The 15,396-nt window shown below is 54.6% G+C and overlaps 1 protein-coding gene across 2 annotated transcripts in view; it reads left to right on the top strand.

The window, feature by feature from the left end:
• Positions 1-347: 347 nt before the first annotated feature.
• SCUBE3 (signal peptide, CUB domain and EGF like domain containing 3) overlaps positions 348-15,396 on the top strand; it is a 30,953-nt gene continuing 15,904 nt past the window's right edge. Inside the window, exons 1-6 of one of the 2 annotated variants that reach the window (XM_085083024.1) lie at positions 348-839; positions 9,086-9,208; positions 10,152-10,277; positions 13,067-13,201; positions 14,145-14,270; positions 15,242-15,358. In XM_085083024.1, the coding sequence (XP_084939150.1) occupies positions 755-839; positions 9,086-9,208; positions 10,152-10,277; positions 13,067-13,201; positions 14,145-14,270; positions 15,242-15,358 (712 nt within the window). In that variant the 5' untranslated portion in view covers positions 348-754. The remainder of the gene's footprint in view (positions 840-9,085; positions 9,209-10,151; positions 10,278-13,066; positions 13,202-14,144; positions 14,271-15,241; positions 15,359-15,396) is intronic. The other variant, XM_085083023.1, reaches the window with a different exon arrangement.

Raw genomic sequence — 15,396 nt, 5'->3', positions numbered from 1 at the left:
CCCCTCCCCTTGCCACCACCCCAAGCCCTCGGCTGGCCGAGGGGCTGCGAGGTGCGGGGTGGGTCTGGGGGTTGCGGGGGGCTTTGCATTGATGCATTGATCGCCCATGGTCTCCGCCTGACCTCCCTGCTCCCAGGGAAGCAGTCTCCATGGCTACTGGCCCTTCTCCTTCAGCGCAGACTGTAAATTCCTGCAGGCAAAGCCCAGCCTTGGGGGTGCGAGGGGGGGAGCCGTGAAGGAGTAACCAAAGCCAAATAGAAAGAAAGAAAGAAAGGCTGGGAGAGAGAAAAAGGGCGTTGCTTGGATGGGGCTCTCCTTTCCACTCCCCTTTCCCAGGTCCCCAGCACCAGGGCAAGGCGCCTGCTTCCCCCCTCCAGCACTGCTGCTCCTGCTCCTGCTGCTGCTGCTCTTGCAAAACTGGAATTGGCTGGGATTATTTAAGGGGAAAAAAAAAAAGGAGGAGAAGGGATCAGAGCAGCCGCCAGAGAGAGGGCGATAGAGTCCACTTTCCTCCAACTGCCCTGGGTCTCCCTCCCTCGCTCTCTCCTCTTCAGCAACACCAAGAGCCCCAAACTGAACCCAGAGCAGCTTTTTCCATCAGTTCAGTTCCCTTCCCTCCCTCTGTCTCACACACGGCAAGGAGAGAGCCCCTTCCTCCCCTTGATTTTCCTTCGCATGCTCAGCCCCTTGTTTCCTTTAAAGCACTAGAAATCCCCCTTCTTGCCCCCGCTCCTCCCTGCAGACTGGGATTGCAATGGGAGCTTTGCAGATTGCTGGATTTTCCATCCTTTTCTTTCTCCTCCACTCTGGAAACACGCTGGCAAATAAAGCCAGTCAAGGTAAGAGAAAATCTTCCCTGCTCGAAGGTTTGCTGTTTGATGTGTGGATTGGGCAGCCGGATCTCCTCGTTAGAGCTGGGGTTTAAGTGCAGGCTGGAGAAGGCAGCAGCAGTAACAACAAACAGTGGAGGGGATTTTAAATGTCGCTTGCAGATATTCTCGCCTACTGCCTTGGACTGGGGTTGGGTTTGTAAACTCTTTAATGAGTTGCGTTTCTTAGACTTTAGTTTTTTCGTTCGGACTCTTTATCTCTAGCCAGGGGGTGCAGGGGCAGAAAATCAGGGTGGGCAAACAAGTCTGCACCCATCACCGGGAAAATGTGGCAGTTTGGAGGGGCTTGGGGGGCTCTGGTGGTTTTGTGTCTGTGAGATGGGGCTACCACGGCGGCGGTGTGGGCGAGCAGGCTGCTCCTGGCTGGGTTGGAGGGCAGGGATGGCGGAGCGGGCGTCGATAACGCCGGGAGGCTGCATCTGTGCTCGGGGACTCACATCAGCACGGGGGAATCTCGGATGTTGGCTGCAGGGGTGTGGGCAGCAGAAAACTTCGGGTAGCTGAGCACAGCTAAGCCTGAAAATTAAGGGAGCTCTTTCCCTGTCTCTTGGAAAGGAGATGTATGTCCCATCCTTATCAACTTCAGGCTTTTCTGTTTCACAACTCCCGCATTGAGCCAGAGCCTCCCCTTCCCAGACGTACACACGGAGCTTTATGTATGGTCTATCTATACCTTCGCTTTTCTATAGCACCTCTATATTTAGCTCAGAATTTTTCTATACACACGCGCGGGAGCGCGCGAGCACACACAGCCCTATACATGATCCTCTTGGCCATCTCAGAAGGGGTTTTTCTCCTTAATTCCCCACTATCTGTACAATCTGCCGGGTTTTTCTCTTTCTCTTTCCATAGCTTGTAAGGTTTCTCCAGCCCGGCTCTGGCTGTGCTGTTGTGGCAGCTGCGTGTTTGTGCGTACGGCGAGATTAAATAGCGTGTGAATGAAATCTCGGAGCGCTGGGTATAATGAAAGATCTCTTGTAGGCGGATTCCAGCCACGCGCATGGTCGCCCGAGCCCTGTCACCGACAAAGTTAGAAGGAATTTCAAGGCTATTGTCTTATCTGGCTCAAAGTGTTTCTAAAACAATAGGCGACTTCTCCGGAGGGCAGCCTGGGCAAGCAGGAGAGATTTTCCAGGGCAAAGGTTTGGTGAGAAGGCGTCCAGCTTCACATAAAGCTTTATGATTTCGGCACAGAATGGAATGCTTAGGTTTTTATCCCCCCTCAAATTATCTTGAGTGTATGCATTGCTTTCATTTCTTATCATAATATTTATTTATTAAGGCCTTTTGGTTTCCAGTTCCATTTAAGCCTGAGCCAGAATTGCATTAAAATAGCAAAGTGAAATTCCATCGTGCAGAGACTTGACAGATCCCTTCAGGGAAGGAGAGGGGTGGAGTGGGGGTGGAGAGAGGTGAGCTCAATCCTGCGCCGGAGTACCTCGCCCGCCGTGTGCCTGGGACAGCGCTGGCTCCTCCTGGGTGTTGCTGCTCGGCAGCCAGGGGGCTGCGCTGGAGAATTAATCCCTGAGGCTGCAGTTGAGGGGTTCTGTGGGCTGGGGAGGGGGAGGCATCTGCAGAGGGCAAAGGTTGGTGCCTATGGGGCTGCAAGGACTCTGGGCAGGGGTGGGCCTGGTCCTGGTCCTTTTCGGATGAGGCTGAACTCATAGGTGTCATTAGGGCATCACTGATGGCAGGTACCTCATGTGCCTTTCCTTGGAACTCGCTGTTTCCTGGTTTCCTGGCTGTCACTGAGCTCTTTGACCCTGCCCTGTGTGTCTGGGACATGTGTTAGCAGGATATTTCCCAAAAGCATCCGGCGTGTGTGCTGGGTGACACCACAAGGATGGGGCACACACCACCCCAAAACCTTTGTCCTTTTGAGGGACAGCCACCCTCGCCAGGTGACTGTCACAGGCTGGGAAGGGCTTCTCTCCCATCAGATGGGCTTGTCTTGCTGTGATAATATCGTGTCATGGGTCGGGCGTGCTGGCTTATTTCTTGCACTGAATTACCCCAGAAAGTTTAGTCTTTGGGGAAGGAAGGATTTAGAGAGCTGGCTGCCGGGCCTGGAGGGTGTCTGCCAGTGGACCTGGCTGGATGTGGAGTCAGTTTAGTGCTAAGGAAGCTTTCAGGAGGAGAACTGACAGTATAAATCTAAATAACCATAGGGAGGTTCCTGACATGTATTCACAGCTGGGATGGACTCTCTCCCTGCCATCCCCGGGCCAAGCTGCTCAAACACTGCCATGCCCAGCAGTGCTCTGGTTTTTGGGCAGATAGTGTCACCCCCAGTCCCAACCTCTTGTCCACCAGTCCATCCCACAGCCTCCCAGGCAGAAGAGTTTGTCCTGAGCTCCTGCTCTCAGTGGGGCAGTGCCCTTACCCACTGTCTGTCAGCATCAGTCCTTCCCTGTGCACTGGGAGGACAGAGCCCAGGGATTGGCAGCTCTGCACCATCCTCAGGCAGTGCCAGCCCCTCATCACTGGGAACACATCCCAGGATTTGCCACATTTCTCTGCAACTAATTGCACATCCCCTGAGATGGTGCCATGGTATGTGGCCGGGAGGGAGATGCAGCATCTCCCTGGGGGACCCCAGTTTGCAGCACCTGGCATTCCCAAAAACTCAGTTCAGGGTCCTGAGTGGGACCACAGCCAGCTGGTCACTCAGTGGTCATCCATATTTGACATCAGCCCTCCTGGTTGGTGCTGTGTGGCTGCCTGGGGCTGGAGCCACCGTCCCACGTGAGGGGCTGGTGTGGTGGGATGCACCTGCAGAGCCTACGCCGCCAGGGATTATTTTTTTAATATTTTTTTAAGGAGTCTAAAATTTTCCAATTGCAGCGTGGAGATGCTGTTTGATTCCCCTCCCATTGCCGCCAAACCTCCTCCCCCTTGGCCTCTGCCTTCCTACCTCTCCGGCATTCACAGAGTGTGACTGTTGTGCCTGTCCCCTCCACCCCGCTGAAATATGAAATGTAAAACTGTAAACATTTCACATACACAGTTCAAAGGAGATCTTTGACTGAGGGCGTCTAACGTGCCTGTACTGAGATTAAAAAAGGGGAGGGGGTGGGTAGGAAGGAGGGAAGAAGAGTTTTTTTGTAACTGCCAACTGGAGTATAAATATTCAGACACCTTGAGTCTTCCAGTGCCGATGCATTGCTCTCTCCAAACTGCTCAGGAGTTGGGGGTTCTTTTCTTTTATTTTTATATAGACTTTTTTTCCTTTGCAGACGGCCACACCAGAGTAATCCATCTAGGAAAAAAGTATGCATGATTGACCTTAACCTTCACTTTCAAAATTCTAAGTCCCCTGAGAGGCTTTAGGAGAAGCCTGGGATGGCAAATAAAGTTTGCTCTGTCTTGCAGCACTGGAGGATGCCCAGCCATGTTTTGGAGAGGCTGTGTCCCTGCTGGAGATCTTGCGATTGTTGCTCCCAGAGCAAAAAACAAACAAACACATTTTTTAAGCAAGGCTGGGTCATTCTGATAAGCCAAAGGAACAACAACAGCAATGGCAATTCCCTGGGGAAATGAGCATGCTGTTGGTGTGGAGCATCTGTGGGGAAGTGGCGATGGAATTGGGCTGAAGTGACCAGGGCTGGCACGAGGAGGTGGGATGGAGGTGAGGGAGCATTTCCAACCCAGGGGATGGTGGTGGAACTGGGAGCCATCAGGATGACCTGGACTGGTGCAGAGGATGGACAGCTCAGCTTGGCTCTGCCCTCATGGGAGTGGGAAACATCAGTGAGGGGGATAAAAAACCCTTTTCTGGGGCATAGACAGCTTTGGGGAAGCAATACCCATGGTGAGTGGTATAGAGCAGGGTCTGGGCATTGGACAGCAGGGTCACCAGGCTGGGAATGTCCCCAGATTCTCGCTGTGACTTGTGGTTCCTCATCCTTCTGTACTCCATCATTCCACAGGGCCAAGCACTGGGCTGCATCTCCTGTGTCCCACCTGCTTTTGGGAGATCTGGGTGGGTGTGAGGGGCACTGGGCTGGTGCAGAGGTCCCCATTGCATGGTGAGATACAACCATTCCCTCTGAGCCATCCTCAGCACAGATACCTGCCCAGGGACCACTGCCACCCCCATCCTAGCAGCCAAATATCCCCGAATCAGTATCTCTGAGTTCAGGTGACACTCCTTTAGCCAATTTACACAAAGCTGCCCTGCAGAGCATCCTCCTCCCCTCTCCTGGCTCACATCCCCTCCCACGGGGCTGCTGCAGCCTTTGGCCATGCCCTGAGCCTGTCCTGCTGTGGTGCAGCACGAGTCGCCCTTGCAAGCTCCCTGGATGAACAAATGATTAATAAACTGCACCACAGTGTCTGAGGTGGTTATTAATACCCTGGTAAAAGGAGCTACTGAAGTTATAAAGCTTTAATTTGGCATTAAGGCCGAGTGGAAACTCCACATGTCTGCCAACAGCTACACACACATCCCCATACAGACAGGCTGTTAATATATATGCCTATATAAAAACAAAGAATAAAATTAATTTGTAGAAAAAGCTGAAGCGCTTGCAGGAGAGGGGGAAAAGGACGGTGGGTTTGTTGGTTTAGGGTTTTCCAGGCCACTTTTTGCTGCCCTGTCTCACCCCCCCCCCTCAAATTTATTGTGACTTTCAGCTTATGGATAAAACCATCTTTTATTATTTTTCTTAAAACAAAAAAAAAAGGAAGTGAGGAAAGAGCCTCAATCCAGGCTCTAAAAATATACGAGCTGCTGCTTTATCCCCCTACTCGCTGCCGGGGCAGAGGTGGGACCTGGGTGGCTGTGGGCTCTGCCACCTCCTGCCCCGCTGGCCCTCGGTCAAAGCCCTTGGGCTCCCGGTGGGTGCGCCGGTCCCGGGGAGGTGGCTGTCCCCCCGCTTTTGGCACGCTCGAAATGGCAGTGGCGTTGAAACCGTCTGCCCCCGCTGCCTTTGAAATGGAGAATAAAGCTGCAGCTGGAGCGGAACGGGGCCCAACAGCCAGCGCTGGAAAATCCCACCCACAACGGAATAAAAAACATGGCCCGAGGCGCGGGGCGAGCGCCGCAACCTCCTGCCCTTCGCCGCAGCCCCCGGCGATGGTCCTGCCAGGGATGCTCTTGTCCTCTGAGGAGCCCTGAGCAGCCCCGGTGCGGTGGGACAGGGCAGGGAGCAGGGCCACCGTGGGTGAGACCTGCGGTCCCCAGCGAGACTCAACATCTTCATCAAAACCAAACTCCCCGCTGGGTGCAGAGTTCCCCCGTGCCGGGGATTCGAGGCATGATGCGCCCATCTGTGCCGCCCAGTTTGGGCTCATTTCAGTCAGCTTGGGGTGAAAAGCAGCGGTTTTTCGGTTATTTGTGGAAGGAAGGGATGGAGAGACTGTCGGGGTACAGGTTTGCAGGGGGGCTGGCAAACCATCCAAAAATCCCACCTGGATTTGGGACCTTGAGTGGAGCAGGGGAACAAGCAGGGCACACCCCAGCAAGGAGATTGTGAGAGCAAATAGGGACAGGAACATCAATAAGGATTCTTTTTTAAAAAAAAATCTTCACTTGTCTCAAAGATGAACCCTCTCACGTGGTGGCAGCAACTCAGAGCACCTGCAGTGCAGCCACAGACAGCTTCTTGGATGGAGAAAATTCTCCTCCAGGAAAAACGGGCTGCCCTGAGAGAAAACCTTCCTTTTCATGGGAAAATGTTGCTTGTGTTGACAAAAATGCTAAAATTTGAGGTTTTCGGAGGGTTTTACTTTAATTCACTACATCATTTCTGAAGGATACTGAGGAGCCAAAATTTCAGCATTCTAAAAGTAGGATCTTTGCCAATCCTGGTACGGCTCCTGGGGTGCCAAGGAGGGTATTTATTCATTCTTCCCACAAACACACTTTTTTCTTTTTCTTTCTTTTTTCTTTTTTTTTTATAATCCTGTAACCTTTCAGAATGACTCCACCTTTGGAAAAATTACAGACTGGAAAACTGATAATGTTTTCTTTTGTACCTTTGCTGCTGTGTAATCTTTCCAAAGTTAGAGAAGTTTTGAAGTTACTGAATGGGAAAAAAGAAAAAAGATAGAAAAAAAAGATGCTACACATGTGTGAGTGGGAAAGGACCAGAGGTGTATTCAGTGCCTCATGGATGTTGTTCATGGTCTTGAGTATGAGAGCACAGAAGGAAAAAGAAATAGGAAATAAAATTCCCCCCAAAGTGAGATTCCTGGCAAAAGGCTGGTAAAGTTTCAATGATGTGATTGATGTCTGGTGGATGTTTCATGTTTGGGCGTTTTTAGGGGAGGGAGATGGGGTTTGATGGATGGTCTGTACTCTTTGGGTGCTGGTTCCCACCTGCCAGCCAGGGTGGGTGCCTGGGGTGCCAGACTTGACAATGTCACCTTGGAACCTGAATGTCACCTGAAGCAGGGCTCCCAACCACACAGGGCCAGGATGAGCATCTGCAGATTCAGCAGATCTCTGGGTCAGCATCAGCTTTGATGAGTCCCCATGCACATTGTGGCCAGCGCTTGGCATCCCCCCTGCCCTGGCACCACAACCTCCCACCACCCCTCTGGGAGCCCAGTGAGGGATGTGGGAGCCTGAGACGAACTCATTGGGATGCTGAAGAGCCACACTCAGCTCCCCAAAGCGACAAGAGCCCCCTGGCACAGGCAGGGGATGATGCTGGGTGCTGGGATGACCACAGTACAGTGGCACCGTGACCAGTGCAGTGGCTGCTGGAGGTGCCAGCCGGGAGCATGGCCCTGGTCCCCGTGCAATCCCTCCATCGTCCCCACCGTGGTGGGTCAGCCTCCCGCCCGTGATTAATGGCCCAAGGGAGGCCGTGGTGGCCGCGGGCCATGGCTAATGTCAAATAACAAATATGAATGCGGGCTGTAAATATTTATACAATGCGCAGGCACGTGCCGCCTCCCTGGTGCAGAGACAAAGCTCTCCTCCTCCCGGCCGGGTGACTCACATCTCCCGGCAAAGAGCTGCCGGGGTGGCCGGGACACAGCTCGGGCTGGCGTTCCCGCGGCCGTGGCCCCTGTCCCGCGGGGCTGCAGGGCTGCCTGCCCGCCCGCCACTTGCAGGGATGTTTTGGGTCTCTGGGGAGCTCCTGGAGCACTTCTGTTCTTGGGGCTGCTGGAAAGCAGTTTTTTAAAGGCAGCTGAGAGCTTTGAAGCCTCACACTCCTCCTGAGGGGGTACAGGGAAGCTGGAGGGACTCTCAGATCCCACTTCCCCGGTGAGATGCTTCCCATCCCCATGAGAGGAGGTGAAAGCAAACCCCTCCAGGAGTAGCGCTGGTTCTCCCCACGTGCCAGTGGAGCTGGAGTCGAGAGCCCAGGCTGTTCTGGGAGCCCTGCCCATACCTGAGGGGCTGTGGGTGATGCTCAGCCGCCGCCTGCCCCTCAGCAGCCCCATGTCCTCCAGGCATTGGCAGTCAGGGAAGGGAGGTGCTCGCTTCAGGGCACCACATCTCCCTGACTGCCAGAGCCGGGAAGGCAGTGAGAGCCAGCTGAACAGGCTTTAGCTCACAAACCTCCTCTCCATGTGCTCGAGGCTTCTCCATTTCCCAAATACCATTCAAACCTCCACTCCCACGGCCTCCTGTCACAGCAAACCCTTGCACATCACTGCTTGAGGCCATCACCAGCATGTGGAGCTCTGGATGTGATGTCCTGGGTACCATGGCACTGCATCCTAGAGCAGGGGGTCGAGGAGCAAAGGGGAATGTGGAGGATGTGGATTTTGTCCCCAAGGAAGCCTTGATATTTTTCCCATTTCTCCCTCCTGCTTCTCACTCCTGGCTCCCAGGTTTATTTAGTGTGGTCCCTGCTAATTTGCCCACATTCCTTGGTGCCTAAGAATAGAAAGCAATGACGATTATTTGGGTGACTGGTCGGCTCAGGAAACAGCTAATTGGAGACAGAGACTTTCACCTCTGCCTGGGCTGGCTCCAGCCTGGACTAGGAGTGCCCGAGCAGCATTTCCTATCGTCAGACACATGAAAGGACTGGGGAGTCTCAGGGTGATGAGTCCAAGAGGGGACACAGGTTGTGGTGTTTGGGAGAGGACCCTGCAACTCCCTTGTCCCATCATTCACTGGTTGAGGAGCCAGAGGCTTTTGGGATCCATTACCTCAGATGGTGGCTCCCATGGGGACAATGGGGAGAGGTCCCAGGCTCTCCCCATCACTCCCCTCACCTGTCCTCTTGCAGATGTTGACGAGTGCGTGGAGGGTACCGACAACTGCCACATCGATGCCATCTGCCAGAACACCCCCAAGTCCTACAAGTGCATCTGCAAGTCTGGCTACACCGGGGATGGGAAGCACTGCAAAGGTAGGGACACCCCAGAACTGGAGCCAGAGCCACACTTACGAGTGACAGTCCCTGCAGGTTGAAGGCCAACAGTGGCTCGTCAGCACTGACCCCTGCAAAAATGTCACTTGTTTACCCCAGCCCATTGTAAACTGCTTATTCCGCTTTTCTGCCCCAAACTCCTGGCCTGTTGACAGTGCATGGGGACAGAGGGGACTCTGACTCTTGCTGGTGATGGTGACAGCCATTGTTCTGGCATGGTTGGGGCTGCCCATGGAGGGTCTCTTGGGGCTTGTTTTAAACAAAGCTGAGCTTCTTTTCCTGCAGGATTTCTGACCCTGAGGCTACAGAACTGTGTTAGCAGCTAAAACATAAGAAACCTTAAGATATAAAAATATAGATATAGATGGTGTAGATATAAATCTAGGTGTAGATATGGGTGTAAATGTAGATACTGATATAAGTATAGGCATATGCCTATATGTAGATATAACTTAGTGGGGAATGAAAAGAAAGTGGGCTCCTTGGAGCAGCAGCAGCAGGAAAGCAGGATTGGGGTAGGGAAAAAATTCCCAGCTTTGCTCAAAGCAGGTTCAGGGTCAGGATGGGCCGAGTACAAATAGCAGAGGGATTAAAGCGCTCCAGGCACTGCAGGGCTTTGCCATGGAGACAGGGCTGCTCTGCCAGCACCCTGGGAAATCCCAGGAGGTTCCCAGCACTCTGCACCAAGCTAAAGCTGTAAGACAGCAGGTTAGCTCCAGGGTCTAGACTGGGGAGAATGGGTGTATATTTGTAGGATCTGGAGGGATTCTGAATGGAGCAGAGAACCTGCTGGAATAGGCAGAGAGAGCAGAAGACCCCAGGGTGCAATATCAACTGGGTGACAAAGATGCTGAGGATGGGAAGCAGCACCCATGGGAGGTATGTTGGCCACCTGCAGCCCTCCTGGCCTCCTTCTCCTCAGATGTTGACGAGTGTGAGCGGGAAGACAACGCGGGCTGCGTCCATGAGTGTGTGAACATCCCTGGCAACTACCGCTGCACCTGCTACGACGGCTTCCGCCTGGCGCACGACGGCCACAACTGCTTAGGTGAGGGATGTCGGCACGTTGCAGTTCAGCTCCAGCACCTTGGGACCAGCCTGCTGGCTTTCTTTGCTGCCCCAGAGCTGTTGCAGGGCCATGGAACCATGGTGGTAGTCCCAGGGGACTAAGGTGGCTGCAGGCTTGTCCTGTGGTGCGATGGCTCACTGGGGACAGCATTGCTCCCTATTACACAGGGGTGATGCCAAGGGAGGATGCTCCGTGGTGGGAGAAAAACTCGCTCCGTGGGTCCATCTGCAGACTGGGAAGGTTGGGATAAGACAGAACTGGGAGAGTTGGGTTTGGGGTTGCTGGGGGTGAGGCACAGGCTCCCCACAGCCGCATCCTACTGCAGCAAGCGGCCGGGCTGGCAGCTCTGTGCCACTGCCGAGGGCAGGACCAGCTCACCCGGGCCCTGCCGCTCGCTCCGCTCGTGCTTGAGGTCAGCCCTGCACCTGCCAAAATAGATGAGTTAATAGCAAATATGGTGGGGATGGGAACCAGCGAAGGGACTGGATAAATAATCCCCGGGCCAAGACAAACCCGGCATCTGCCTACGGAGCGGCCGTGCATCCTCCCTGCCACTTCCCACCGCCCCAAACTCCATCCGGCCGCGGCGGAGCCAAAGCTCCCGCCAGAGCCCCGGGGCTCATCGCGCTGCCCGCGCCCGTCACTCGCTTCCTCCCGCGGCATCCGCGGTGGGAGCACCGGGGCACAGAGCCGCCCGCCTCCCCTCCGCCTGGAGCTCATGCTATTTTCTAATTAGTGTCTGCAGAGGGGTCATTAATGAGCTCATCACTGGGAGGAGGAGGGGAAGGGATTATGGACACATACGCTTTGCATTAACCACCATCACCGGGATCTTTGCAGCCTCCTCGGGGAGGGGGGAGATTTACACAGCTGGGAGGAGGCGAGGGCGGGCGGCTCTGCCTTCCTCTCCCGGGGGAGGATGAGCCCGAGGAGAAGAAAGGAAAGCTGGACGTCATGTGTTTACAGAGTTGGGTGGGAGGGGACGGAGATGGCTGGGGAGCAGCCGGGCAAGCAGGGATCTGGGGGGACATGCTGGCTCCCACCTTGAGCTCTTCCTTAGCTCATCCCAGCATCTCATCCCTGATCCTGGGCGCTTTGCCCAACCTGCCTACTTCCCCTTTTAGCCAAAAGAAAGAGAAGCAGAGCAAAGCAGAGTGTCATGCCCAAGCTTTCCCCATACCATGGGCAGGGGCTGAGCTGGAGAGGGGTCGGGGTATGCGCCCAACAGAGCCCACCAGCCCCTCCATTGGCCACTCTGGGTGACCTTTTGAACCAGGACAGGAATTCAAGCCCCCATCCTGACACGAGCCCTGCTGGCTCCTGCCCATCTCTATTGTGTTTAATAAAACAGGTATTAGAGTGGCGGAGTCTCGTTTCAGCCATCGGGTTTGAACGGCTGCCTCCTCATTTTTGAGCAGAGCTGGAAGGAGAAGTTGCAAGACATTAAGCCCTTGTTCTTAGCAGGGGGATTTGAGGAGAGTTCTTGGCATCTGCAGGACATAGCTTGGCTGGGATGCGCACTGGAGGAAGCCATGAGCTTCTTGCCATCACAGAGGACATCCCTTTGTGCCTGGCTGCAGCCTGGGTGTCAGCCCTCCCTGCCCTGTGGGTGAGAGGGTGTTTTCAACACCTCCTTTCCAAGACAGTAGGTTTCTGGGGTGCTCCTGGGCTCTAATGCCTGACCATTTCGAGAAGGAGCTGCAGCCCTACTTTGATATTTCTGAGCACCCCCTCAGGGCTTGCCAGGGCACAGTGCAAGGCATCCACACTGATGGGGCATCTATCTGCCCATCCATTTTGCCCAAAATCAGGGGGGTTAGGTGCGTGCTGTGCAGTTTGGGGAGGGGGCCGTGGCTGGGGAGCCTGGGAGCCCCCGGCACGTGCCGTCACCGAGCCGCTATTCCGGCGTTTCCGGTGGGCGATGCTGCAGGGGCTCAGTTTTCCCCTCAGCTGCGGCTCTGCAACGCTCGAGTTCACAGGACGTTTGCTTTGGCATGAGGCCCCTCGCTTCCCGGCCCGACACCGTCACCCTGCCCCGGCACCGCGGGCAGAGGGGACAAGGGGCGGCCACAGCCGAGATTTGTCTCTGCCGGAGCCTAATGTCATGCTTGCTCTGGCACATCAGGGCACTGGTGAGTCCAGCTCTGACCACTGTCCCCAAAAAGCATCTAGAGAGAGCAATGGGGAGTGAGTCTTCATTAAATGCAGGATTTGCAGGGCTGGAGGAGGAGCAGCCTGAGTGAGGGCATTGCTGCTGCCACATCTCAGCCCCTTGCAGCCTTGGCTTGTTAAACCAAAACAGGTGTGAGGGCAGCCGAGCGGCAGGGCAGGGGATGTGAGTCTCCTTACAAGTAATTATCCCTGCTCTGGGCTAAGGTTTCCCAGCTCCCCCTAATGAAGTGCAGGCATCCCCAGCTGGCAACAGGCTCCGAGGGGCTGGGAGCAGGGGCTGGCTGCAGCCGGCATCCTGGATGAGCATCCTGGGTGTTTTGGGGTTTCTGGGACGAGGAAAACCCCTTTCTCTGTGGTTTGGTGTTTCCTTCTGTCAAACAAGGCTGGACTTTTTTTGCCTATCATTCAGGGAAGCTGTATGACTCCTGCTGAGCTTTGCCTTCATCCCCTGCACCATCATTCCCCTTTCTTCTAGCAGTGGGATCACAGATGTAAAGCAGGTGTAGATTACTACCCAGCAGATCTGTCCCACTCAGTCCCCATCGCTGTGGTGTGCCAGAGATCTGTGCTCACCCCCTGCCACCTTCCCCCTGCAGACCTGGACGAGTGCTCAGAGGGCAATGGTGGCTGCCAGCAGACCTGTGTCAACATGATGGGCAGCTATGAGTGCTTCTGCCGGGAGGGCTTCTTCCTCAGTGACAACCAGCACACCTGCATCCAGCGCCCTGAAGGTCAGTGCTCAGCAGTTCCTCGCCCCGGGGCACCTGCCACCCCTTCATTTATCTGTCCTCTGTCACCTCTAGTTGCTCCTCCCTGGGTTTAGGTGCTGCTGCTGCTGGGTTCTTGGTGTGGCAGATTTGTAAGTGGATCTATGACCAGCATGTTGGGAGAGGTGATAAATATCCTGCGGCAAAACCCTGGCAGGAACCTTGGGCAGGCACAGCAATACTGAACAAGAGACATTAATCCTATGCCCAGAGTGATTTATTGATAAATGGAAGGACCTGGAGGTCCTCACACCACCTTAAGAGACGCATTTCCCCTGCCAGGTCTCGCACAGCACCGAGCCCTTCATCTCGGTATCAGCTCTAAATTGCTGCCGTCTGGAGCAATCTCTTAGCCAAAATAGGAGGAAATGAGAGATTTTTGCGTCTCTGCTGATTTTTATCTCTGCTGCTTGGCAAAGCCAGCTGAGTGTTTTTGCTTTCCTCCTTTCCCCTTCCCAGCTGTGTTGGTCACTCCAGCTCCTCTGGAATCTTGCCCAGCCCAGGATGGCTGAGCAGCTGCAGTGGCACCTTCTGTGTTCTCATCCTTGCATGTCCAAGGGGGATGAGCTGGCTGCTCCTTCCTCCTGGTGCCATAGCGGGACAGGGATGCAGGTGCTGAGTTTTGAGCTCAGTGGGGTTTAAAGCCACCTCAAGGTGTGGGAGCAGGGTCTCACCCAAGGTGGGAGGGAATCAAAGGCTGAAGGCACCCGGTGGTTTTGTCCACCTTCCCAGGCAGCTCTGTGCCAGGAGCTGCCTGGGATTATCCTGTTGCCACAAGGTCCTCACAGACAAGTTTCCCCTCATTGCCCTCATCTCCCCATCCTGTCCCACCTCAGAAATCCTTCTGCCACTGCTGACCAGCACCAGCAGCTTTTGGAGCATTTCTTTGCTTCCTTTTCTCTTTTAGAAGGCATGAACTGCATGAACAAGAACCACGGCTGTGCCCACATCTGCCGGGAGACCCCTAAAGGGGGCATCGCCTGCGAGTGCCGCCCTGGCTTCGAGCTCACCAAGAACCAGCGCGACTGCAAACGTAAGGAGCACTCCAGGGCCAGGGATACAGCCTCCCAGGGACCCCCTAGCCCTGTCCCCATGGCACACACAACTCCTGCCCCTGCAGCAAAGCCCTGACCCTCCATTTGCAGTTGGTTCATCGAGCCTGAAGCTCAGCGCGCTCAGCTCTGCCTCTGCTGCCCTTGCAGGCAATGCTTCTGGCACCCCACTTTGCCATGAGGTGTTGTGTCTTTGCATGGCCAAACTGAAATGGCAAGTCAAGGGGGTCCCAGAGGCACAGCATCCCCTGTTGCTGTCCCAGTGTTTCACTTTCCAAAGGGGAGGTGAACAGGGAGAGTGCAGTTGGCATGTGAGGAGTGCAGGAATCCTCTCCCTGGGGGTTGTGGTGCTCTTAGCCTCTCTGATCTCCTGCCAGCATCCCACTGGCAGTGCCAGGGTTATTAAATAGATATGTGTGTGTTTATGCAATTATTTTATTTTGTTTCTCATTTGCTGTGTGCAGCAAACATGTAAAATCGCTGATGAAATGGAGGTTTAATCCTATGAACCTACTTTCTCTCTAAGCTGAGTGAACAGCACACCTTGCCCCCTGGGGAGGGCTGGCAGGGATTCCCAAAAGCTCCTGTGTCATTCCAGAGCTCAGGAAAGTCTCACACCTCCCCTGTAACACTGGACTCAGGGCCAGAGTCAACCAGCCCACCAGTCTCCTTTGCTCGGACTCCACTGGTGGCATTTAGCAGATATGCATGGGGAAGACATGAGAAACCACATAGCAGTTTGCATCTGCCAAGATCCCACAGGGAAAGTGAAGGGCTTTAGGAATTATCTGTGAGGGAAGAAGGGCGGGAGGAAGAAAGGAAGAAAAGGAGGGAGAGAAGTCTCTGAGGGTACAGACGAGGTGTTTCCAGCCAGCTTTATATACTGCATGTGGATGCCAGGCAGGGAAGGAGGAGCTGGGGCTGTGGTGACACTGGTGCTTTGTTCCCACAGTGACCTGCAACTACGGCAACGGGGGCTGCCAGCACACCTGTGATGACACCGACCAGGGACCCAAGTGTGGCTGCCACGTCAAGTTCCTGCTGCACTCAGATGGGGTGACATGCATAGGTAGGTCAGGCCATTGCTCACACGTGGGTTGGGCTGTG

The sequence above is a fragment of the Lichenostomus cassidix genome, chromosome 26 (genome assembly GCF_008360975.1).
Source record: "Lichenostomus cassidix isolate B80296 chromosome 26, HeHo_3.0, whole genome shotgun sequence".
Taxonomy (NCBI): domain Eukaryota; kingdom Metazoa; phylum Chordata; class Aves; order Passeriformes; family Meliphagidae; genus Lichenostomus; species Lichenostomus cassidix.
Note: the sequence above shows the minus strand (reverse complement) of the source record. Positions and strands in the feature narration are given on the sequence as shown.